Genomic DNA, 26,491 nt, shown 5'->3' on the forward strand with positions numbered 1-26,491 from the left:
GTGAGACATTCCCCAGAGCCAAGCAGGGAGGTGGAATCACTCCCTTGTTCCCCACTTGATGGCCACCAGCAACAGCTTTTATTAGTTTTTGTTGTCCTCTCCTCTGCAAATCTGACCTGCCTAAGGTCAGCTCTGGTCCCTGCTTGCCCAACAAACCAGCTTTTACTGGTTCTCCAAGCACATTGATTTCAATTCCTCTGCCACTGTCTGCTTGAGAGGTGTCGGGGAACGTTAGGATGAATTCTAGCCTCTGCCTCTTGGTTTCTGTCTTCTTCCTGACACCCAAGAGAATAAAAATACAACTTAATTCAGGTTTTTTTTAAAACCAGAAACACTACACCTCCATTTGTCTTTCCCTTCAAGTAGGTACTTGAGAATTCTAACCCAGGAATGCAATGTGTGGGCAGATGAAGAATTTGTCACTTAGTGGACGGATGAAATTGTCCTATGTCTATTTGTGGTTGATTTCTTCTTCTTCTTCTTCTTCTTTTTGTTTTTGGTTGGTTTGTAGGTGACGCTTCCTCTGTAGAATAAAATGAATGTGAAGGATGAAAATGTCCTAACGCTTGATATTCCTCAAAATAGCTGTATATACTTCTTATGCAAGGAAAACAAAGTCAGATATTGGAATTTAATCTACCATTTATTGATAAAGGGAGATCACCTTTGCCAAGTTCATAGCACTTTATTTGAAAAGTCAGAAAATACAATAGGGTCTAATTTTAAGGAATACAAAAACCCCAAAACATAGGTGTTTGAAAAAACATATTCCAATGGGTTTTCTTTGGGTTGAGGAGTTATTGGTGATGACCTAGAACTTTTTAAAACCGTTCTCTGGTATGCAATTTCATTGTCATAATCAGAAAGACATTTTCATTTGGGGTAGGGGCGCCCAGGAGCAGGGACATCAATTTGGTACAAATGTAGATGGATCACTGTAGAGACAGTCCAAAATTGAATATTAAAGGCCTTCTGTTTTGTTTTAATTCAAAGTGAGGACAGGAACGGGCCACCTCTACAGGGAGACTTGGCAGCTGTGGGCTGAGTGATTGCAGCGGTTCAGGGTAAACATTATAAAAATAAACAAATGAGCAAACTAATGGAATGTGATAGGATGCTGCAGTAATTACTATAAATGTTGTCCCCCCCCCTTTATCTTTGGTCAGAGACTCAGAAGGGACCTTCACCCTTTGGTCTATCAATCTGGCCTTTGTCACTGCTCAGAGTTAGTGGCACTTGATGTTCTAAATCATAGCTTCATGATTTGCCCTTGATATGCTCGAGCCATTTTGTTTTCTTTCCACTTGGGTTGGTTATCTCACTGCAGAACTGGAAAATGTACCAAGCGGTGGGAGTACACAGGTGGTTGTATATGACCTTGAGATTTTTTTTAGAGCCAGGTGGGAATTTTACCATGTGGAAATTCACTGTCTATCCATCCGCCCCTGTCGTGGGCCCTATAAATAAAGTTGAGGAGTTGTAGAACTCTGGACTCAGGAAAACTCTTGACCATGAGGTTGATCCTGGTTTTGAGTGCCCTTTTGGGCCTTGTCTACTGCAGAGAAACATTCGTGGGGTAAGTTATACTTTCTGGTGTCTGTTCAAATTTGGCTTCTTGGGGTCTCTTACTAAATGAGGCTAGAATAATGGGTGCAAAAGTCAGCATTTTTTGGAGAAAGTGACTTAGAGCGGAAGAGTGGGAATGTCGAGAGGCGGGGAGGTTAGAGGGGAGTCATTTAAACAGGGAAAACGTGAAGACTGACCACATAGTGCCCTATTTCTCTGTCCTTACTCATGTTTCCTTTTGATGATCAGAAAGGAGGGGTAACAGACATCAGTAGAAATACAGGTGTTTGATTCCTTATCTCAGTGTCCTCTCAGTAATGAGGGGCTCCTCTCCCACTGCCACCTCTGTACCTTTCTGGGATTTACCCCCTGGTCAGCCCTTGCCCTACCCAGGTTTAGATCTGGCACCTGGACAGGGAACCCTCTTAAAGTGGGAGCCCTGTTTAGGGCTACAGATTTCAGCCCAAGTCCAACTTTACAGCTTTGTCATTTTCATCCTCGCTCCAAAGTCCTTTGGCTCTGAGACTATAAGGAGCATTTCTTGAAGTGTATTCAGGGAAATAATCAAGTGGCCAAATAAATTGGATGATCAGAGGATTAAACCAGCTCGGAACCAGCTCTGGAATGTCTAGGCGCTTTTACTACTGGAGTGTTCAATACAGATCTACAAGAGTGGATCCATGTTGCCACTTCAATTCAATCATTTTCATTTATTCATTATTTTCTTGGGCTTAGAGGCCATACCCATTGGTACTTGGGGGCTAACAACCAGTTCTGTGCTCAGGGATCACTCCTGGCAGGGGACTGAACCTGGTTTGGCCATATGCAAAACGAGCACTTTAGTTCCCGTACTATCTCTCCAGCCTTATTCAAACACTTGACCATCAGACCCCTACTCCCTCCCTCTTCTATTTGCCAAGCAAGCCAAAGGGCTCTCATTACTTAGGAAACACCAGTCTCATATATTACTTTCCCCAATACTTCTTTTTTCCCCCCTCTTTTTGGGTCACACCTGGTGGTGCACAGGGGTTAATCCTGGCTCATGTACTCAGAAATTACTCCTGGTGGTGCTCGGTGCTCGGGGGACCATATGGGATGGTGGGAATTGAACCTGAACCTGGGTCGGCAGGCCGCAGTGCAAAGCAAATGCCCTACCTGCTGTGCTGTCACTCTAGCCCCTCCCCAACACCTTTGTGCTTCTGTTTGTCTTTTATTTTGGGTCACACCTGGTCCTGTCTGGGGGCCTTTCCTGGAAGTGCTAAAGGGACCATGCTGTGCCGGGAATGGAACCCGGGGCTCCTGCCTGCCTGGCATGTGCTGCAGCCCCCTCTATGCCACTCCTTGGCCCCTGAGCCTTCCTGTCTAAGAGAAGGGGTCCTGGAAATCTAGGAAATAGCCGAAAGGAATGAGACTCAAGCTTGAACTTCAGTCTCAAACTGGAGTCAGGGAAGTCTTGAAGAGCTCACATTCCATCACTTACATATTCTCCTAGAGTTCAGTAGAAAGTATATGGCATTTCCTTCTAAAAGGCCTGGGATCTGGTCCTTGTTTATGACTTTTTTTTAATCATTTTTCTTTTACTTTTTATTTATTTATTTGTTTGCTTTTTTTGTTTTTGCTTTTTGGGTCATACCCAGCAATGCTCATGGGATTACTCTTGGCTCTGCACTCAGGAATTACTTCTGGCGTTGCTTGGGAACCATATGGGATGCCGGGGATTGAACCCGGTTTGTCACATGCAAAGCAAATGCCCTACCTGCAGTGATATCAATCCAGCCCCTATCAATTTTCTTTTTAAAGATGAAAATTCTCTTTTTTTTGGGGGGGGGGGGTTTGGGGTCATATCCAGCAGTGCTCACTCCTGGCTCTGTGCTCATGGATGACTCCTAGTGGGGCTCAAAGGGACCATATGTGGTGCTGGAGATGGAACCCGGGTTGGCTGCCTATAATGCAAGTCCCCTCCCTGCTGTACTATGTCTTCGGCCCCCACTCATCAATTTCTTTCTCATTGCATATGTGGGAAGGACAGGGACTCTGGAAGTCAGTCCGTCTGTTTAGAGGAAGGGACAGAGGAGGACAGAGGAGGAGCCTCCGCTAGGAAGGAATGGCTGCAAGCTGTAATTTCCCCAACTAGTCTCTAGTCTCTCTCTGTTATTTTTTATTTTTTGGATTTTGGGTCACTCCCAGTGGTACTGAGGCCTTGTTCCTGGCTCTGTGCTCAGGGATCACTCCTGGTGGTGCTGGGAATGGAACCAACCAGGCCTCGTGCCTTAACCTGCTGTGTTATCTCTCTGTTCCTGTCCTTGATTTTATTTTTGGTGTTGCTGTTTGTTCTGGAGCCACACCTGATCATGCTCAGGGCTTACTCCTGGCCCTGCACTCAGGAATCACTCCTGGCGATGTTCAGGGAACCATGTGGGATGCAGAGGCTTGAACCCAAGTTGGCAGGTTGGCTGCGTGCAAGGCAAACTCCTTCCTACTCACTGTACTATTGGTTCAACTCCTCTCCTTGATATTTTTACAAGAGCCGGGCAAGTTACCGAGAGTATTCTGCCTGCACAGCAGAGCCTGGCAAGCTACCCGTGGCGTATTCGATATGTCAAAAAAACAGCAACAACAAGTCTTACAATGGAGATGTTACGGATGCCCGCTTGAGCACTCGAGCAAATCGATGAACAATGGGATGACAGTGCTATAGTTCTACTTAGTTTTACTTTTGGGGGATTATTATTTTGCCACATCAGGTGATGCTCAGGAGTGAGTACTGGTAGTGTGTGGGGCATTAAATGTAGGAGCCGGAGTTCAAACCTGGGTAGATGTCATACAAAGCCAGGCCCTTACTCCCTGTTCTATCTCTCTAATCCTACTATCTTTGAGTTTTTTGTACAAATATGAATGTGTGTCCCTACACACAGACCATGACTTGATTTTTCTGGGTCCTGAGTATCCCTAACCTGCCCCAAGTTTGAGTCACAGGAATAAATTGGCCACATCTTGATTTCACTAGAAATGAAAACTCTGATCCCCTTTTAGTTTATTCCCATCACTCCCACCTCCCCCCACACAAATCCCAGATTTTCCCATATGTCAATTCAATTCCTCTTATAAGTAGTTACAAGTATAATTTCACATTAAAAACAATGATTCCACATTAAAAAACAAACAGACCAGCCTATTTCTGAAAAACAGGAACAGACAAGTTTTAAAAGCCGGGGCTTTATGAGCAGCAGGTGTTTTTGATAAATAATCATTAGCTAAAGGAAAGGTAACTTCAGTGGCAAGCTTCCTGCTAGGAGCTGGTGCACCACTTAATTATCGCTGAGATAATATTTCCTTGAGGGAAAGAAAGGCTCTTCCAGCAGCTCCTCATTCTGGTGATGAGCTCATCAAATGTTTTGTTTTTGGGTTACCCACCTGGCAGGGCTCCAGGGTTACTCCTGGCTCAGGGCACTCAGGAATTACTCCTGGCTGTGCTCAAGGGATTATATGGGATGCTGAGGATCAAACCCAAATGCCCAACCTGCTGTACTATTGCTCTGGTCCACCAGCCAACTCTTTCTTAGTTTCTCCATTATCAATAGGAAGTGACAGTTGTCCCATAACCTCTTCTAGGTGACAAGTGAACACCCACAGGGGCAGGAAGGAACACAGAATAGATCCTGGTTTTGTTCTTAAGGTCATGTCTGTGCTTACATTCCTTAGAGACCAAGTTCTTGAGGTCACTCCCAAGAATGAAGATCAAATTAAGAATCTGTTGGAACTGGAGGCTGAAGAGGACCTTCAGGTATCGCTGGTGGAGGATCTTCTATTTCCTGAGCAGCCTGATCCACATGATGGTGGAAATGAGTGATCATGAAGGTTTTTGGTCCTCCGAATTGAGTCAGGACCTCACACATGTGAAGCATGCACACCACTGCTGAGTACACCCGTGGTGTAAATAAACAAGCGTGATCTCTCTCTCTCTCTCTCTCTCTCTCTGTTTTGGGTCCATACCCAACAATGCTTAGGGATTACTCCTGGCTCTGCACTCACTCAGGAATTACTCTTGCAAGTGCTTGGGGGACCATGTGGGGTGCTGGGCATTGAACCCAGGTTGGCCATGTGCAAAGAAAATGCCTACCCACTGTACTATCTCTCCGGCCCCAGTGATCCAATGATCAAATTCTCTTACTCTGGACTTTCCTATCTTCAACCAGTAACACATACTAATTTATAGAGCTAGGATGCAGAAAGTTGCTCTCTAATTCCAATAACGTGACACTGGGCAAGCCATCTGCTGCACTTGGGTTCCGTTTTTCTATTTCTATTAATGAGAATAATGGTATCATTCTCCTATCTCACAAGCTTACTGTAAGGCTATATAGAGGGATGGAGTGTCAAAGTTACACTGACGAATTGTTGGCTACCTCTAATGTAGTATTTCCCTTCTAAAAATGATTTGTAGCATTACCGTTGTTACAGAATGAATGCAATCATATGAATGTCAACCTGTAAAAACGCTGTCATAATTTAAAATAATCTTTTCCTTCTGCTATTAAAAACAAATTGGGGGGAGGGTTTGGGCCTGACTTGGTTGTGCTCAGGGCTTACTACAGCTCTGCACTCAAGGGTCCCTCTTGGCAGGGCTCAAGGACCACCTGGAGTACTGAGGGACAAACTCAGTTTGGCTGAGTGCCAGGCAAGCACCCTAACCACTGTACTATATCTCTAGCGCCCTTCTGTCATTTTTAAATATCTAAGGGGGAGGATCAAGGTAACATGCTTTTTGATGTAATTTGTGGATGCCTGGATATTTACAAGTCTTTTTTTTTGGGGGGGGGGCAATATTGAGTGCTTTAAATCTTGTTGAATCAAGATTAAAAAAAAATACAAGTTAGTTTCTTGAAATCTATCAGTTCTGGTATCAGCGTTTGATACACTGGAATGACCCACTGCTGCTTTGGTCTTTTATTCCTCTCAGCTTGATTTCTGGAAGTCACCCACCACCTCAGGGGAGACTGTCCACGTCCGAGTTCCCTTTGTCAGCCTCCAGGCAGTCAAAGTTTTCTTGGAGCTTCAGGGAATTGATTATTCCATCATGATTGAAGATGTTCAGGTAATTCTCCCACTGACCCTCCTTCTAGGTGCTTGCTTGTTCTGTGGACCGGAAGTCTGCCCTCAGCTATGCTTGGGAACCCTCTGCTAAGGAGGGACCCTAATTGCCACTGGAACCTTCCTCAGGAGCCTGGGCCACTTCTGCAGAGTAGAAGTGAGGCACTATCCCTCTTCCTTTCACATTCAGGCTATGGAAGATGTACCAATAAAAAAAAAAATCGAAAGCAAAGGGCAAGAAAGTCGACTGCATGAAATATACAAATTACACACTGAAGGATCTAGTCAAAACTGGTGAAAGGAAGACGTTTTTGATCTGGTTTTTAATTGGAGGGGAACCCGGACCCTGGGTTTCTCTGAAAGGAAGAACTATAAGTTAACTCTAGGTTAACTATAAGATAAGCCTTAAACGAATTGTCATCCTGCAGGGACAAGTGTCTGGTTGACCAGAAAACCAGTTAATACTCCATATCTTTTCAAGGTGCTGCCAAGTAAAAGCAAGGCAAGCCCTCGAAAGCTTATAGAACATATTTGGGACTGGGGACCTAAATTTGACCCTTTCCTACATAATTGCAGATCCCATGTAATCCCACAAACTAATCCTAGACATGACTGTGTGTCTTAGGCTCTTCTGGATGAAGAGAAAGAAGAAATGCTGTTGAATCAGAGGGAACGAAATGGAAACTTCAACTTCGAGACTTACCATACTTTGGACGAGGTAGGCGCTGCAAAATGAAGAGGTCTCGGGGAAATGGGCCATTCTCTCCTTGGATGACACCCCTGCTTCCACTTGCCCAGGCTCTGCCCCAGATCGCTGTGGGTCATGTCTCCCCTGCTTTGCCCACAAAATCATTGGGGAACAGTGCGCATGGCTGGCATGGAGCAGGGAACCAGCACTCAGCCCCTCAAAACCCGCCAGAGTTCCTAGACCTGGGGGTGGCTAAACCTCTGCTCGTGGTGCCAGTCTGGGCTTATCCCTGGGTGCTGCTGGTACAAAGAACGCCCCTTTCCTCCTCCCTTAAGTATGGGGTACGACTGCCATCTGGAAAGTGCTGCACTTTTCTTGGGGGCGGGGGGAGGGAACAGGGGGTCTTTTGGCTTTAATTTGGAGTGGGGGTGGTGGCGGAAGGGATGAGATTAGGGAATTAAGGGCAGAGGTAGGGAAGTAGGAAAGTCTGGGAGGAAGTGTCTGATAGGTATTCCTCCAATCAGCAATTGTTTTGTTCTATTCTGTTGGATGGGGGGAGGGGAAGGGACACACCTGGTGGTGCTCAGAGCTTACTCCTGGCTCTGTGCTCAGAAATCACTCCTGGTGGGGCTTGGGATGTGGTGCCAGGGATCGAACCTGGGTTGGGTGCATATAAAGCAAGCACCTTGCCCTCTGTCTTATGTCTTCCCCAGCTCCCTCAACCAGCAATTGCATTTTTAAAAATTAAAAATTATTTTGTTTTTGGGTGACATACAATGGTGCTCAGGGGCAGCTCCTGGCTCTGTACTTGGGGGTCACCCCTGGCCAGGCTCTGGGGATCCTCTGGAGTGCTGGGTGACAAGCACCTTAATCCCCTTTAGTATCTTCTCAGCTCCATCAGTAATTTGAAAACATGAAAAACTCTGATATTTTTCTCCCTAATTGATTTGATGGCAACAATCGACTTCACTTAAACTTCCTTGGGGGGCCAAACACGGGCTCTGAACTACTTGCAGTCTTTTGTTCTACTGTCAAGAGATAGGATTGGGGGTTTAGGAAGCAATATCACTTGGAGCCTCTATATTAGATGCTCCCTCTACTACTTTCCATTTGTAATTATTTTATTAAAAAAAAAATTCCCAGGGCTGGAGCGATAGCACAGCGGGTAGGGCGTTTGCCTTGCACGCGGCCGACTCGGGTTTGATTCCCAGCATCCCATATGGTCCCCTGAGCACCGCCAGGAGTGATTCCTGAGTGCAAAGCCAGGAGTAACCCCTGTGCATCGCTACAGTCCCCCAGCACCACCAGGAGTGACTCTGGAGCACAGACCATCTGTGGGTGTGGTCCCTCAAATTCCTTCCCCCTTCCCCCCCACCTCCCAGTGTTGTCACTGTCCTTGTGGCAGAGCATCAGGGGGGGGTTACACCTTCTTTTAGGTGTTTGGTTGTGTTGCAAGGTGGGCCTGGTGGGCATCCTACCAACAGCCTTTGTCCTGGCCTCTTCCCACCATCTTTCCTCAAGGAAGTCGCTACTTTGTAAATTTGAAATAGTTTGGGCCCAAGAGCTGCTGCAGCTAAAGGCTTGTGATCCGGTAACAGGCAGGGAGAAAGGAGCAAGTCGCGCGCTGTCGCCTTCCCCGGGGCCTCACAAATTAGTGTCTGTGTCCTATGGAGAGCAAATGTTGGCAACAGCTGGAGGAACTGTTTTCAAGCCGTTAACTCTCCAGACACACCCAGGCATGTCTCAATCCCAGCAATGGACACGGCTTGGACGCCCCAGCTGCACAGAATTTCAATCAGCCTTGCAAATAGGAGCCGAGTAGCTGGGGACCAAAGTGCATCTGAGGCTGGCCCCCTATTGGCACTCGCCAGGCTGTTTTTCTGCTTCTAAATCCACCTTTTCTTGGAGGACCAGAGAATAGGGGTGGGGGTGGGTTGCTGTTGGGGGCGGACTGGGGTGGGGGTGCCCACTATTATTGGTGTCTCTCTGGCTGCAAGGTGGAGATACTCCCAGGTATGAAAAGTTGCATCCCTGAGCGAGGCATAAAAAAAAAATAAAGGAAAAAAAATAAAAGAGCCAGGAGCCAGAGAAAATGCCATTTTGCTCCGCTGCTGCAGCAAAATGGCTTCTTCCTTCCCAGCTCCTGCAGCTGTCCCGGGACGCGCCTTCCCCAGACCCTGCACAATCCCACCCCATCTGCCGGACCACCCTCTCCCGCGTCCCCCCGCAACCCCAGGGAATGGGAAAGGAGAGGCCCGGGAGATGCCACGCGCCAGGAGGCGGCCCAGCAATTCTTTTTTTTGCAAAGCCCATTCATTTGCAAATGTTTGTCGTCCACATTTCAGATTTACCAAGAAATGGACCACATCGTGGCCGAGCACCCCGGTCTAGTGAGCAAAGTGAATATTGGCCATTCTTTCGAAAAGCGGCCCATGAACGTGCTCAAGGTACCCGGGGGGCGGGGGGCGGGGCGGGGTGGGGGCGGGAGGAGCGCGGCGGAGGCTGGTCCTCCCCGAAGCTTCGAGAAGCCCGCGCCGCCCAGGCGGGCCATCTGTCTGTCTGTCTTTTCCGCCAGCCCTGCCCCCCAGCCCTCCCTTTCCCCGCTCCGAACCGGTCCTCGCTGGTTTCTCCCCGCCACCACCCCTCCCCCCATCCTTTCTTGGGTTGCTTTTTTTCCCCCCTTTTTCTCTCCCCTGTGCAAGCCGGGCTGCAGGAGTGAATTACGGCGCCGCTCGAGATAGATTTGCTCGCCGGGACCCCGAGCCAACGCGCCAATAGAAACACAGGAAGGGGGCGGGGGGCGCAGACCCCGGTGGAGGGGGGCAGGGGGCCTCCGGAGTTGGGGGGGGGACATGGGGTGAGCGGGGGCGGGGGGCGCGGGATTTTCTGCTATTAAGGTAATTCTGTGCCTCATTTCTCTTTCTTTCCTTTTTTTTTTTTAACCTAAGAGATTAAGAGAGTGGGGTAGGGGACCCCCCTCCCCACCGCCCACCACCCAGCCACTGCCTGAGTTGAATTAAAACAGAAACCAGGAAGGGAGGAGATGGGGTCTGGGCGGCCACGCCGCGCAGACACGCGGGGGGTCTTGGGGGTGCTAAGGCGGAGTTGCACCCCGACCTCTAACCCCAGCCTGGGCTGAGCCGCTCAAAAAAGCCTTTCATTTGGTTTTGAAAAAAAAAAAAAAGTGAAAATGATTATCCCAGATTTCCTAGAAAGAGGGGGTGGGGGCGGCGTGCGGGAAGAATCAAACTCACACCCCCCAAAAAAACCCAAACCCACCCCCCCCATAAAAAACACAAAACCCCACAAAACAACAACCAGATAATGTCCCAACTCCCGGCTACATTTGGGAATGTTAGGGCTCTGAGCAGAGGACTACCGGGACACATGGATTTCTCCAGAGCATTTGCCCGAAAAAAGAGGCGGGTGGAGGGCTGGTGGGTTTCCTGCTTCCTGACACCCTGCTCCATTTGCTAATATTTACTACCTCCCTATTTCCCCCGCAGCCCCGGCTTCTCCTGCACCCTGGTCAGGAAAACCACACCTCTCTCCCCCCACCTCCCTGAATTTCCCGACCCTTCTCTCCCGGTGGTTCTGTGGTTGAGGTTGAGGACGGTTAAGGTGTTTTGGAGAGTTTCTTGCATTTTTCACATTTGAACTCTGGGAGGAAAAGACACGAAACACTTTTCAAGGAAAACTCTTAAAACCCGTGAAATGTAATTTTGAGCCAGGATTTGCATTTCTCATTTACCTTATCTGCTATGTTTAGCATGCTGCACAGAGATGGAAGTTGATGGTGCAAAAATAATCTTTTCCTCCCCATTTACGGATCCAATTGGCAGAGCCACTGTTCCAAATAAAACAGAGTCGCTTAGATCATAAAATTTAAACTCTGGAAAGCACCGCCAGAGTCCACCATTCCCTTTTTATATGAAGGACTCAAAAGGTTATCAGCAGAATTTTGATTGTAAAAATAACACAATCATTGCTTACAATTGGAAAATCGAGAAATAATTCTCCCCCCCCCCCGGAAAAATATTCCCGTAATCCTAATTCTATAGCTATGCCGTCATGGCTATTAATGTCTAAAAAAACCTCTGTTCTCTCTTTCTCTCCCATTTTCACATGTCTGTGTGCATACGTGTCTGCACACGTACGCACTAGCCTTAAAAAGAAAAAAAAAAGGCTGTCATGCCATTCTGGAACCTGCCTTTTTCAATTTGTCACATGTGAGGAACATAGTTTCATGTCATTGCATTATTCACAGTAACAAAATTTGTAAAAAAAATATAATAATAAATAAATCATGTTTTTAACTAACAGCAAAGGAGAAAAGGTCTGTGCTACTCTTATTAGCTCGCATTCAAGCTTACGTTAGCCCCCCCAAATCTCCGTTCATTGTCAGCGGCACTGCCTCCACACACCTCCTTTCTCCCCTTGGTGAATGGAGAGTGCAGGCAGCTTCCCGGGCGGGGAGAGGGCTGGGTGCGGGCTGCCGGCCGGGGGACCATTCTCCATCACGCTTGTTTTTGCAGTTCAGCACCGGAGGAAACAAGCCCGCCATCTGGCTCGACGCCGGGATCCACGCTCGAGAGTGGGTTACCCAGGCCACTGCACTGTGGACAGCCAATAAGGTCATTACGCCTCGAATTTTTCTTGGTGTCTTGCTGGGGGGCAGCCCTCTCTCGCCTACACAATAGCCCCAGGGGTCCCAGCAGGGTGATGGAGGCGCGGACTCCCAGCCAGCCCCCAGCCCATCTTAACATGCAGGCAGGAACCCCCGGCTCATCCTTTTCCGACACTGCCCCACTCAGCATCCCGGCAGTTAATTTTCTGATATTGTCCCACTCAGCAGCCCGCCTTTGCAGCCTCCGCTGCCGGCCGGCCGCTCTGGGCTGTATTTAAAAGACACAGCATGCTTCAGGAGATTGGAGAGAGGGTAGAGATCCTGGACTCCCATTTCAGCGTTCAGAGCAGACTGGAGAAAATTGGCTTTGAGGCTTGGAATTCCAAGCGCTGAGGCACAATGTGCCAGAAATCTGTAAAATCACACACACAAAAAGGGTTCAGATGGAAGAAATAGAGCGCTTAGAAGAGCTTCCCTTGCCCTACTGATCTAAAGTGGAATTAGGTAAGGTTGGAGGGAGGTGGGTAGTTCTGCACATTTTCCAAATTTGATTCTGAAGTCAGGGTGAACTAATACTTCTCTTCCACATGTTTGTAGGAATCAAGAAGAGTTAGGACACCGGGGCCGGGGTGTGACCTCGCCTGGTGTTTCTTAAGAAATTCAAAAATGACACGCTATAAATCAGAATGTTAATTCATGAGCAAAGAAAATCAATCCACATCAGGTCATTCAAGCATGTGCAACCACGTGCATACCGACTGATACATTTTTCCCTTCAATTAAAATGTGGTTACCTTTAGGGTATTATGAAATGGATATTTAACAGTTGAATAATAATGCGTTAGGATGGCTGAGCACAGGAAATGAGTAAATTTTAATCCAGCAGAAACTTCAACTCTACTGCAATTGATCACAAGTAGAAATTTAATTCCCCAAATGGAATATCACTGGCCCTCTGTATCTTGAGAAAAGTCTTTGTATGTTTAAGAAACCTGACATTGGTGGTGACTGCTTTTGGAAAGGTACCCTATGGGGTGATTCAGGGAAACTTGAACATTTTAGTTTTGGCTCAAGGAACCCTACACACCACATTCACCATTTGTCCACCTTTGCAGACTGCCTCAGCGGCTTGAATAGGAAGAACTCTGTTGCCTTCCAGAGTCTGCCTTAAGTGAGATCTGATTTTTATTATCAATGAACTCTTCTGAGCAGAAGTAAGAATAAGGGCATTACTAGTGTATCAAATTAAAATGGAAGATAGAATTATAGTCTGGAAGACGATTATTACCCAGTGTTACCAAGTTTGTGTTTAGGAAAATAAAATCCACTGCCAGAACATTGTGTTAGATTTCCTTGGCAAAATGATGGAAGAGACCAACTTTTGTTTTCTTGTCTCTGGTCAGATTGCCACTGAGTATGGAAAGGACGCCTTCATCACTTCCCTGTTGGACCAGATGGATCTCTTCCTGCTCCCCGTCACAAACCCCGATGGATATGTGTTCTCTCACACCAGCGTAAGCCTGGGTTTTGTCCCCCTTTCCTTTCTTCTGCTAGCCTCTTAGGCGATGTGCGAAAATGTCAAAAACAAACAAGAAGGGGAATCTTTCTCTTCTGGATTTACTGTAAGCAGTGCCTAATGCCTCGGTGGCCCCGAGGGGAGTTACCGGGCTGGGTTTCTTACTGTGACATACTGTGTCTTTCCCCCGCTGCCTCCATCAGAGCCGGTGTCGGTCCACAGACCTGGCTGTTCAAGCCCAGTGTTCGCCATGAGTCACCTAGGAGATTTGTTCCAATTATCTCTGTGTTTTTGTGGTGGGATTGATGGAAAAGAGGAGGCGGATGTTACCTGCTGACAATTAGATTGTTGTCGGATTTCGGTGGGCAGCGCGCTGCTTCCAGCGTTTAATTTACAATCTGTGGAAGAAACTCTCTGTCATGTCACCACAATGAGGTAGTTTCTTTTATTCCCTTCAAAATTTCATTACAAGACACCATTGTGGCAGCGGTGACCCCGTATTTTTTTTCCACATGAATCAGAGTTTCAGGTTTATTTTAGGAGCGAGCTGACTGCGATAGCATATTTCAATGTGTGCTCAGTGGAAACAGGTACAAAAATCCGAGTACTCATTTCACCAGAAACTCTGTGGAGAAAGGGTTCCTCAGCCAAGTTTGGAAAATACTGCTCACTTGAAGCCTTCTCTTGGGAGTGTCCTTTAAAAAAATAATAAGGCACCCCCCAAAAAAAAACCCAATCATCAACAACCCCTAAAGTGTACAAGTTCAGAACTATATGAGCCAATTTAATTTATTTTACTCACCCCTTCCTCCACCCGATAATTGACCACAGGCTCTACCCCACATTGTTGTGTGTGTGTGTGTTAACACTTAATGGAACTGGTGTTCTGTGAGCTCTTGTCTGGCAGGTATTTATGGGGGGATGAGGGGAATATTCACTTCTCACCTCGGTGAGAATCTCCACGGAGAGTCCGGTGGGAGGGCAAGTTGACATGGCTGTGGACGAGGGAAATTAGTGCACTTCCAAAGGGGCCTTCCAGGAGCCTGCCAGGGAGAGAATTCTAAAGGGACCTGCTTCATCAGGCTCAATGACTCTCTTCCACTTCCTCAATCCTCCTATTCTTTCTCGATGGGCTTTTAAAGAACCGAATGTGGCGCAAGACCCGATCCAGGGTGGCCGGAAGGGCCTGTGTTGGTGTTGACCCTAATCGGAACTGGGACGCAGGCTTTGCCGGTGAGTGCAGGGATGCTCAGAATGTTCTCTGATCAAGCTTGCTTTTAGCTGGGCTTTGCAGGGCTGTCGTCACCCTGCTACGCCCCTTCAAAGATGCAAACCCTTTAAACACCTATTTGAAAAAAAAGAAATTTGCTCCACTAAATTCCCTCCATAGGCGAGAAGTGCAGACACACAGCTCCAAGCAGCCTTTCATACACTGTGGCTCCCATCTTGGTCTTTCCCCTCCAGCCGGAGCCTTGGGCTGGGGTCGCTGAGCTTCCAGAACCAGACCTGGGTGCGATGGCGGGTGCCTCAGGATGTCCAGAATCTGCCAGTAGAGGGCCTTAGGGTCTGTTCAGAGGAGACGCATTACATCATCTGTGGATGTTTCGAGAAAGAAAACGAAAAAAAAAAAGAAGTCCAAATAGGATTAAGAGATTGATTTTCAAAATAGATTCAAAGGGAAAATATTAGCTTTCCGCTCCGTCTTTGTTGACTTGCAGCTCTAATTTTTCAGAGTTCAGTGGCGGGCTGATGGGGGCCTGGCTCCTTTCTGCGCGCGGGCACCAGCTAAAGCCCCTAATGCTTCTCTAATCACGGAGTGAAATCTGTTTGGTTTTTCCTCATTAGGTATAATAGCAGTGAGGTTAGAATCGGTCTTTTTCACTGTCGTATTCCTGACACCCAGCACCGTGTCTGGAACACAGAGACAATCACGAAATATTTGTAAGACAAATGAATTAATGAAAATCATTGAACCAAGAAAGGACACGCTAGGGAATTGCAGCAGGATATGGATGAGTGGCAACTTCCTTCATCGCTTTTACAATTGCTTTTCTTTCCCTCCCTCCCAAGTGTCGGGGGCGGGGGGGGGGGGGAAGGAGAGGGGGGCAGGGAGAGAGAAATCAAAGCATCAAATCCAAAATATTGAACAAAGCCTAGCAATTCAATGTCAAAAATTTCCCTGAAAATTATTCTTATTAAATCATCTTGAAAATAAGGTGACAGGCTAGGCAGCGTGTACGCTTTGTCGCTATCATCGCAAGACCCTGGGGAGTCGCTTCGAGTCTCTGCAGCACTCAGAGCCCTGGTGGGGCCCGAGAGAGCCTCTCGGTGCTGAGCAAATCAAGGCCGAAGGCAGCTGGGTGGTCAAATGGAGCTGTGAGTCCCTCGCTGTGAGGAAGGCTCACCCAGGCTCCTTGCATTTGTGGCTTTGTGACTTAGAGACGCAGGGAATTTTAGACTCTTTAGAATTGGAAAAGATCCCAGAAAAAAAAAAAAAGAGCTTGCTCAACCCCCACCCCATGCAGGAATTCCATCTATAATATTAAATGTAGCTTTTCTTCCAGGAAATTCCCACAGAGAGGAGATGATCCAATTTGATCGTTTTCTGCTATACGGCAGAACCGTATTTTTTTTTTTTTTTAAGCAAGGGAGATGTGTCCAGGATTATTTCGGCGACTCTTGCTGGCTTTGCCCCGAGGTAGCAGTTTGTTCTAAACACAGGACAGTCTTCCTCCGGTTTCCAGATTGAGGGGCTTAGGGAACGTGTGCTAGCCCGCTGTGTTCAGGGCCTCCTGTTCTCACTGCTTCTGAATCCCATCAGGACCCGGAGCCAGCAACAAACCTTGCTCTGACTCCTACCACGGACCCAGCGCCAACTCTGAAGTGGAAGTGAAATCCATCGTGGACTTCATCAAGAGCCATGGAAACTTCAAGGCCTTCATTACCATCCACAGCTACTCCCAGCTGCTGATGTTCCCCTATGGCTATAAATGTAGCAAGTCAGACACATTCGATGAGCTGGTGAGTCTCTGCAGCTTCACTGTCAGCTCAAGCACAAACATGCGTGGGGGGGGAATGTGCAAGTTTTAGAAGGGGGGGTGTGCAAGTTTTAGATGCGAAGTTTAGACGCTGAGCCGGGGAGAGGACTGGGTGTGGGAGACGAAGAGGAGGAGGGAAGCAGATTGTGTCCAACTGCTGCGAAAAGGGTGAGGCGGCCGGTGAAGCTTTGGCAGGCGCATTTGGGATTTTCTTAAATGGAGCATCTTTGGGGAAAAAGACCGCGTGTGATGCCTGTTGCCGCCGTCTAAATGAACAGGCGTCTGATTTGAACGTAAGCCTTCAGGACGTGCTTTCCGTTTCTTTGGAAAGAACTGCTGGGATTTGGGCCTGAGATTCCCGCGTCCGTAGTCAGATGCTCTCAGCTAGGACACCGCAATTTTCAGTGCTTTAGCTAGTGCCATCCCAGAGCCTTTGGCGGCATTGTGATGCATGGGTGTGTGATGTTGGGGGGAACACATTTACTCCCATCAGTTCATCTCTACCACCTTCATGGGGGTTTCAGGACGGAGCAAATTGGTGGCAGCCTTAAGTCAGAGGGTGACACTGATCATTGAGCAAGCCTTATCCCCCTATTCCCCCTCCCCCCGTCCCCAGCTAAATAAAATGTGCAAATATTTCCAATTGGGCTTTTAGGCTTGGGTTTGGAAACCTGTATGTTAGAGATAAGCCCCGAGATGGAACCTTTTGGTCAATTTACTTTCAAATAGATTATCGCCTGCAGCCCCTGGCAGAAATGGACTAGATTATTGAAAGTCAGGTGTATCTTTCATCTCCTGAGTTGGATGTTAGCCCTGTAGGGCAGGGGTCCGGGCTTTTGATGGTGAGGATTGCCACTCAAGGTCAAACAAATGGAGGTTTGGGGATGGAGTCGGGGCTGGTGGCGGCGGGGGGGGGGGGGACATCAGGGTTGACAGAAACCTGAAAGATGGGGCTGGAGAGGGAGGGCCCGGTTTACACACACGCCTTGCATGCACCTGATCTTATGTTTGAATCCTGGCACCACATATGTTCCCCTGAGCAGTGCCAGGTGTGGCCCCCAAACAGTCAAACAAACCAACCTAAAAGGCGCTTTGAGCAGACGTGGAGAAGCCGAGCTTATCCAAAGCCGATGTGGAAATCTGTTCTGGGCAGATGTGATTGTTTGCATCCTCTCTTGTAGAGTCAAAGTCTACAGCCCTGGGGTTCACCCACTTGCCCTGATTTGTCTTCTTCCACCGAAAGCCATGGATTCCCTCGGAGAGATAGATTCTTTCCCTGTACCCCAGTCACCTACTACTCCTAGGTTATCCCGGGTCCCTGCCAAATACCTCCAGTGCCCTTAGGCGCTCGGGAACCTGCCTTGTTTGTCTGTGTTCTGCCAGGGCAGCCAGCAGTGGTGAATGTGAAGCTGGTGGGCTAGCCGGTGCCGAGCGAGCGGGACCAGGAACGGGACCGGGACCGGGGCCGCCCGCGTCCACGTGCGCTTATGCAGCTGCGGGTCACATTAATGCCTTGGCAGTCGCCCCATGCCGATGACTCACATTGGGCTCATTGACAGCTGAAACCCCCAGGCTCTCAGAGGGTTCTGCCGAGCCAGGTTCCCCCCTTCTGGCAATTGTACAGTTGTTTCCCTGGACCCAAGTTCAAGACCTTACATTTATCCCTCGCAAGGACAGTAAAGCCTCAATCAGTGGAAATTGGAACCCTCAAATCATGGAAAATATTTTTGCTGAGCTCTACTTCTTGGAAAAAAAGAGGCAGTCCTGGGGAAAAAAGCCAATGCAGGGATCGTGTGTGTGTGTGTGTGTGTGTGTGTGTGTGTGTAGGTCCACTTCTTTGGTACATCCTGAGGTCAGAACATGCTCCCTTTAACCCCTCCCAGCCTCCCTGCTTCTGTCCGCACGTCCAGCCCTAGTGGTAAAGTCACACCTGGGGTACTGAAACTCCTGAAAGACCAGATAAACCGCTCAGAACCACACGCTGTAGTTTCCAAGCCAGTCAACGTGATTGTTGCAGTCACTCATGCTTACTTCCCAGTGCGAGTGATTGAGACAAAAAAGAATGTTGTGCCGAAGCCTCACCAAGCCAGCATCCTCCCCAGCCCCCCAGCCCGTTCCATATTCTGCCGTCAGGCTGTGCCCTCCCCAAAGAGCGGTGTTCTTCATGCACGTCTCCTTCTGTCTCCCTCTAGAATCAAGTGGCTCAGCAGGCTGCCAAAGCCGTGGAAAGTCTGTATGGCACCAAGTACAGGGTGGGACCTATCTGCTCCGTCATCTGTAAGTATTTGATGTGACCCACCAGGATGTTGGGGCTGGGGGGGTCTGTGGCGGGCAGAGGGGGCACATCCCTAAAGGCCTGGATGTGAAAGGGATGGGTCTTCATGCCTCGAACTCAGTCTCATCCAATTTCCCTCCATGAGAGAGAAGCTACATCGCATACAGAAGAGAAGAACCTCTTGATTCTTTGGGCTTTGTGCTCTCCCTCTCTCTGTCCTGATACTTACTGCCCCCTCTCAGGATGGGGAATGTCTGGCAGAGAATACGCTTTTTACAGGATCTGACCTTAGAGCATGCACTTGTCTGAAAGCCGCTGCCTCCGAGGAGCTCATATCTGAGAGAGCGAGAGCTAGAGAGAGAATGGTGCTCGACTTGCCTGTGGCTGGTCCAGGTTTAAATCCCTGGTGCCATAAAGCATCTCCTGAGCACTGGCCCCCGTTCCTTCCGGAGCCCAGAAGCTGAAACAGCCCCTGAGCTCCATGGGGTGTAGCCCTGATCCCCCCTGCCTCCCCAAAGAGGGGTTGACATCCTGAGTAACCTAGTGGTTAGAGAAGGGGAACAGAAGATGCAGTTCTTGAAGTGCGCCCAGATGGTTCAAGTCTAGGCACGGCTGCAGGCTGGGGTGCATGCAGTGCAGAGTCTGGGGAGATGAAGAGAAAGACGGGAACACAGACAGCGTCAGGATCGAGTCCGGGGAGTTAGCTCGCAGACTGCCCAGGAAATCCTCCCACTCCTTAGGGACGACTCACGACTCCCAGGTTGAATGCCAGGAATTCTCTACTGCTGTCAGGCCCAGATATCCTTCTGGAAGCAGAGGCCTCCTGGAGGCGTTGCTGTGTTCCACACCCCGTGTTAAACAACTGCTGCGTGCTACTGATGGAGTCTGATGCTGGGGACATAATGGAACCACAGAGGGCTCCTCGTGTCACAAGGGGAGGAACGGGAAGATGGACGGACTTGAGTAGGATAGGGACACAGGGCACTGCCCTTGGGACAAAATGATTAGCAAGTTGGAAGGATTCCCAGTGGGAGAGTCAGGAAAAGCTTTGCTGAAGAGGGCACAAGTTGGGGACCACCTAGATAACTAGAGAAAGGGAAAAGGCGTGATGCATCTTTGGTTAGTTCCCAGCTCATGAAACATGGCAGCTTGATCAGCTTTGGGCACGGCAGGGAGATTTGGAACTGTTGGGATCAAAGTGGTAAGAATGGTGGGGGGGGGGGGGCAAGGGCTGGAGCAATAGCACAGCGGGTAGGGCGTTTCCCCCGAGCACCGCCAGGAGTAATTCCTGAGTGCATGAGCCAGGAGTAACCCCTGTGCATTGTCGGGTGTGACCCAAAAAGCCAAAAAAAAAAAAGAAAAATGGTGGGGGCCAGAAGTGGGGGGCAGGGGTCCAGGTGTCTTGCAATCCCACATTAAGGAGTTTAAATTTTAACTCAAAGGTTTCTGGGAGCCATTGGACAGGTTTTGGTGGAGTGGTGAGGGTAGAGACTAAGTGTGTTTTATTTTATTTATTTATTTATTTATTTATTTTTTGCTTTTTGGGTCACACCCGGTGATGCGCAGGGGTTACTCCTGGTTCTGCACTCAGGAATTACCCCTGGCAGTGCTCAGAGGACCATATGGGATGCTGGGAATCGAACCCGGGTCGGCTGCATGCAAGGCAAACGCCCTACCCGTTGTGCTATTACTCCAGCCCCTAAGTGTGTTTTAGATGAGATTTGTGAGGAAGAGGGTAGAGAACATGACACAGAAAGAGGAGACGGAGTTGAGGGACAGAGGGTGACCCAAGCTGGCGCTATGCCTGTGGGGGTGGAAGGGAGTCTGGAAGTGAAGCCGAAAGGAACCTGTCACTTATTGGCTGTGGGGAGTTTCTGAATGGTGTGGTGAACTGAGGCGGAGATCCTTGCTCCGGGCACGCTGAGCTGAGACAGGGGAGCGGGGTGAAGGTAGAAAAGGTGTTGGCGCGAGAGAGTGGGGGATCCTTGGTGTGGAGGGCCCTGGGCAGAGGGGCTGCGGAGACGGGACAGTGGAAGGCGCCAGCAGCCTGGAGGGACTTGCAGCAGCGAGGCAGGGTGGCCTGTGGGACGGAAACCAGGGAGGGAGTGTTGTTTGGAGAGGAGCCGGTGGCCAACTACGACAGGCCAGAAAGGTCAAGCATGGCCAGGACAGAACACACCCTCTGGAGTCGGCTCAGTAACGTACTGATGACTTTACAGAGCGGTTTCAGAAGTTGGTGAGGTTAGCAAGAGGGTCCAGGTGAGGGGGCTGGGTGGGCATCTGGGGGTGGCTGTGTAGTCCTTTTAAGAGGAGCTTGGACAGAAGAAGGCTTTCTTTTCCTTCCTTCCTTCCTTCCTTCCTTCCTTCCTTCCTTCCTTCCTTCCTTCCTTCCTTCCTTCCTTCCTTCCTTCCTTTTCTTTCTCTTCCTTCCCTTCCTTCCTTCCTTCCTTTTCTTTCTCCTTCCTTCCTTCCTTCCTTCCTTCCTTCCTTCCTTCCTTCCTTCCTTCCTTCCTTCCTTCCTTCCTTCCTTCCTTCCTTTCTTTCTTTCTTTCTTTCTTTCTTTCTTTCTTTCTTTCTTTCTTTCTTTCTTTCTTTCTTTCTTTCTTTCTTTCTTTCCCTTTCTTCCTCCCTCTCTCCTCTCTTTCTCTTCCCTTCCCCTCTCTCTCCCCTCCCTTCTCTCCCTCTTACACCCTCCATTTCTTCCTCCCTTTCCTCCCTCCCTTCCTTTCTTCCTCCTTCTGAAACTTCCTTATTGGGTTAGAGTGCCAGCTCAACAGGCTGAGTGCAGATTTTGCCTGGAGGAGGCCCGGGCTTGATGCCTGGTACAGGACGGTTCCTGAGCACTGCCCGGAGCTACCCCTAAGCCCTGAGCCAGGAATAGCCCCTGAGCACAGCTGAGTGTGACCCCCTTCCCCGGGGAGGGGGAAGGGAGAGACAGACAGACAGACAGAGACAGACAGAGACAGACAGGCAGAGAGACAGACAGACAGAGAGACAAAGAAACAGAGAGACAGAGAAACTGAGCCTTCTTAATCTCTGTAGTGGAAGAATCAGTGAAAAAGGAAGATATGACCGAGGCAGGGCCAGGCCAGGGCTGGGAGAAGAGAGAACCGTGGGACCACTCAGAGGGCCACTTGAGGCAGGATCTTAGGGTGCAGAGTGCGGGGTCTGAGCAGAGCTTTCCCTGGAATGGGGGTCTGAGGGCGCAGCCACTTGGGGGTCATGGCTTTCATTTAGTCTCATTTTGCTTGGGGCCATGCCTAGCCCTGTGCTTCTGCGAGTGCTGGGGTTGAACCCGGGCCTCCTGCACTGGGTTCTCTCCCTGGCTCGTGGCTCTCGCAGTGGGAGTCCTGAGCCCCTGGGAAGTGGTCTTGGGTCTCAGCACCTCACAGAGACGCAAAGCTCCCAGCCTTGTGATAGCTCGAGGCCATGAAAATAGCTCCCCCCACCCCAGCCTCTCCTCTGCTCCCCTCTCCACCCATGCCTCCTCCCTTTGCCTCCCCTCCACTCCCCTTCCCTCCTCTCCCCTCCCTTCCCAAGACCCATTAGAAAAACCTGACATAACAGAAATCCAATAATCATATATTATTACCATTTCCCTTTTCATGAGTGGCTTTTCTCAATGAGCACAAAGCTACGTCATTTTAATTAGTGTCTGTGTCCTATTTTTGTATTCACCTTTTCCCAATTAACATCATTTCCTATGTAGTTGGAAGCATTTGTAGTTCCATTTTGGGGGTATGTTGTTATTCCTTTGTCCTGCTATATCCTTATTATGGGATGTTTGGATTGTTTCACTATATATAGTGGATTGTTTCACTATATATACATATATATATAGTGAAACAATAGCACTTATGCTATTATGACTAAGTTGGTACAAACACTTTTTCTTTTCTGTTTTGAAAATGTGGGTGCTGGGCTGTGACCCCAAGCTCTTCTATGTGTTAAGTCTGTACTCGGGCACTGAGCCACATTCCGGCCTCACCTTATTTCTTTGTGATGATCTCTTGGGTGTATCGTCCCCAGGCAAGGTGGCCAACTGAAGGGGAAATGAACAACTTTGCAGCTTTTTGTTGCCCATTTTGGTGTGTATTGGGGGCCCCCACACACACTTAGTGGTCCTTAGGGCCACTCTTGACCGCGCCAGGGTCATTCCTGGTGGTGCTCAGGGTGCTGAGTGCTCAGTGGTGCTCCAATGGTTCTGGGGATCGACTCTTCTCCCCCTGCATGTGGAGCATGAGTCCAGCCCCTGGTCGGCCCCCCAGCCCCTCGTTTTATATATATATATATATATATATATATATATATATATATATATATATATATATTTGCTTTTTGGGTCACACTCAGAGATGCTCAGGGGTTATCCTGGCTCTGCACTCAGGAATTACTCCTGGTGGTGCTAGGGGGGACCATATGGGATGCTGGGAATCGAACCCGGGTCGGCTGCGTGCAAGGTGAATGCCCTTCCTGCTATACAATCGCTCCGGCCCCCGTTGCCTATTTTTTTAAAAAAATTATTTATTTACTTATTTATATTGAATCACCATGTGGAAAGTTACAAAGTTCTCAGGCTTATGTCTCCGTTATACAATATTCAAACACCCATCCCTTCACCAGTGCCCATATTCCACCACCAAAAACCCCAGTATACCTCCCACCCCCGCCCCCCACCCCCAACTGCATAACTGATGAATTTCACTTCATTTTCTCTTTACCTTGATTCCATTTCATAATTCAACACAAAACTCACTATTGTTGTTGGAGTTTCCCCCCAAGAAAGACAGCCCTACTGCCAAGGAAGCATTTGATTAAAATTAGTTTTCCATTTTTAAGGCTAATCTCTGATCTGCCTGGGGCAGCACACTCCTCCCTCCTTTCTTCACCTGTGAAAACGGGTGGTTGAGAGTGTCTCTCCCCAAGCCCCCTCTCCCCTCACCCCCCCCAGGATAGGACACAGAAAGGGGAAACCCAGACCACCCCAGCCAGAGAGTTGCAGAGTTGGGCCTGGACCCCGAGCGCCTTACTCTGCCCACTCTGGACCTGTCAGTGCGACAGACTGTGCGCTGGGGCCACCCCCAAAGTCTGTTCGCGGTTTGGTTTAGATCCACCCCAGGGGTAGGTCCCTGAGCATCTGAGCTGCTCTGGGTGAGGGCAAAGCCAAGTGGCCGCCGTTACCAGGGTTCACCCAAAGTAAGAACCCCTACTCCTGCCCTTCCTCAGAGAGCCTCCCTGCCCCGCCTCCCTGCCTCCCTGCCCCCGCACCCCATTCCTAGGCCAGAGTGGACAAGTGCTCCCTCTGCTGGTGCTCACTCCCTGTCACCCCTGGGCGTGGGTTTGGGTGGGGGCCGCAGCTCAACTCTGAGACGTGATCGTCACGTGGATGGACCGGCTCATGCCAGCTCACTCCTCCATCACCTGTCGCAGGTGGCCATACATCACGCAGCTGCGTGTCACCCTCCTGGTTTAGACCATCCCACACAGGTGCTGGGCAGGTTGTCTGAGGCCAGCGCACGGCCCTGCTGTTGAAAGTTCCCCCGAGGGCGGCAACTCAGTCTCATTCTTTTGTCATCCCTCCTCTCCCACTAGAGAAAACAACGTTTGTACCTTACCCTGGTCTAAAGAAGGAAGTGGGGGGCGGGGGTCCCTCAAAGTGTTCTCAGTGGTGGGGGTAGGGGGTTGTGGAATGCTTGTGAGTGCACCAAGGATGGAGCGCAGTGTCTGTTACAATACCTTTTGCTTTCGGATGCACCTTGTATTTTGCTTTTTATTTATTTATTTATTTATTTATTATTTTATTTTATTGCTGTTTGGGTCACATCTGACGATGCACAGGGGTTACTCCTGGCTCTGTACTCAGGAATTACTCCTGGCGGTGCTCAGGGGACCATATGGGATGCCACGAATTGAACCTGGGTCGGCTGTGTGCAAGGCAAATGCCCTACCCGCTGTGCTATCACTCAGCCCCGAATTTTGCTTTTTAGTAAGCCGAATCCCCTCTAACGTGCTCAGCATCCGTGAGGATGGGCCCTGGCTTGTCTGTGATTATGGTTCTGTGCATGGAGGGTTGTTGGACTTGTGTGATAGAGGCCCAGCCTGTGGGAATGTGGAGGGTGGAGGGAGTCCCGTGGCTGTGAGGTGCTGGTGGAACCACATGACCACACTTGACTCTCCTCTGCCCTTCAGATCAGGCTAGCGGAGGAAGCATTGACTGGGCCTACGACTACGGCATCAGATACTCTTTTGCCTTTGAGCTGAGAGACACCGGCAGATACGGCTTCCTCCTGCCTGCCAAACAGATCCTGCCCACCGCCCAGGAGGACCTGGCTGGGCCTGCAGAGCATCATGGAGTACGTGCGGGACCACCCCTATTAGTCTGGGAACGAACAGATGCCATTAAAAGCTCTTTGTTTTGAAGCAAAATTAAATTGTGATCATTCCTTTTTGTGAATCCTTATTTTCCTAAACATGGCTTTTTTTTCTTTTTCCTTCCTTCCTTCCTTCCTTCCTTCCTTCCTTCCTTCCTTCCTTCCTCCTTCCTTCCTTCCTTCCTTCCTTCCTTCCTTCCTTCCTTCCTTCCTTCCTTCCTTCCTTCCTTCCTTCCTCCCTCCCTCCCCTCCCTCCCTCCTTCCCACCCTTCTTCCCTCCCTCCCTTCCGTCCTTCCTTCCCACCCTTCTTCCCTTCTTCCCTCCTTCCTTCCTTCCCTCCCTCCTTCCTTCCCTCCCTCCCTTCCTCCCTCCCTCCCTCCCTCCCTCCCTACTTCCTTCCTTCCTTCCTTCCTTCCTTCCTTCCTTCCTTCCTTCCTTCCTTCCTTCCTTCCTTCCTTCCTTCCTTCCTTCCTTCCTTCCTTCCTTCTATATTTTGTTTTTGGGTCATAACAGCAGTGCTCAGGGATCACTCCTGGCAGGGTTTCAGGGAATCTATAGACTTTTGGGGATCAAACCGGGGTTCACCATGTACAAGGCAAGTGACCTGCCTGCTGTGCTATTGCGTGGCCCCCTAACCCTGTTTCTATGTTGGTGTAGAAACCTCAATTCCCCCCGCCGCCCCCTCCATTCCATTTAACCACCACGGTTTACAAAGTAGTTCACGATGATTTGTTATAGAGATTCAATAGTCCAATAGCAATCCCGCCACCGCTGTCACCTTCCCCGGCCATCGTCTCCATTTCCCCGACTGAGACATCATTCCTTTGATCTATAGTGCCCTAGAGCACACGTCATTGAGACAGCCCTTCATCTTTCTTCCATATATTTACTTTAATAATACACTGGAGAGATAGTTCAGGGGTTAAGGCGCATGTATTGCACGTGGCCGGACTGGTTTGACCCCAGGCAGGCACCATGTGCACCCGAGGCCCCAAACTGCTGCCGGGGAGGCCCAGGTGACCTCCAGCACCACAGGGCCTGGGAGCACCACCTGCTCTGGCCGTCATGTTGATCTGCTGGCCCGGTTGGCTGGGAATCACTGGGAAGGTCCTCAGGTCTCCTGAGCACCACTTCGGAGGCTCCCCTACCCCCACCCCCAAACCCAACCCCAGAATGTAATTGTGGTGCCAGGAATTGAACTCAGGGCCTCAGTCATGCAAGGCAAGTGCTCTACTGCTGAGCTCTGGCCCTGGCTGGCCCCTTTCCGTCTGCCAATGTTTTCTCTCCATCCTGTGCAAAACATTCCCAACCTCCCTTA

The 26,491-nt window shown here is 49.3% G+C and overlaps 1 protein-coding gene across 1 annotated transcript; it reads left to right on the forward strand.

The window, feature by feature from the left end:
* The first annotated feature begins 1,475 nt into the window (after positions 1–1,475).
* Positions 1,476–25,179, forward strand: CPA2 (carboxypeptidase A2). The gene is given in 12 exon segments (XM_004608262.2): positions 1,476–1,576; positions 5,269–5,350; positions 6,527–6,661; positions 7,283–7,375; positions 9,691–9,792; positions 11,881–11,979; positions 13,376–13,486; positions 14,631–14,721; positions 16,310–16,509; positions 18,719–18,803; positions 24,991–25,124; positions 25,126–25,179. Coding segments are annotated over 12 exon segments (1,251 nt in total). The 5' UTR covers positions 1,476–1,511.
* The last annotated feature ends 1,312 nt before the right edge of the window (positions 25,180–26,491 follow it).

This window comes from Sorex araneus, chromosome 1 (genome assembly GCF_027595985.1).
Source record: "Sorex araneus isolate mSorAra2 chromosome 1, mSorAra2.pri, whole genome shotgun sequence".
In the NCBI taxonomy this organism is placed as follows: domain Eukaryota; kingdom Metazoa; phylum Chordata; class Mammalia; order Eulipotyphla; family Soricidae; genus Sorex; species Sorex araneus.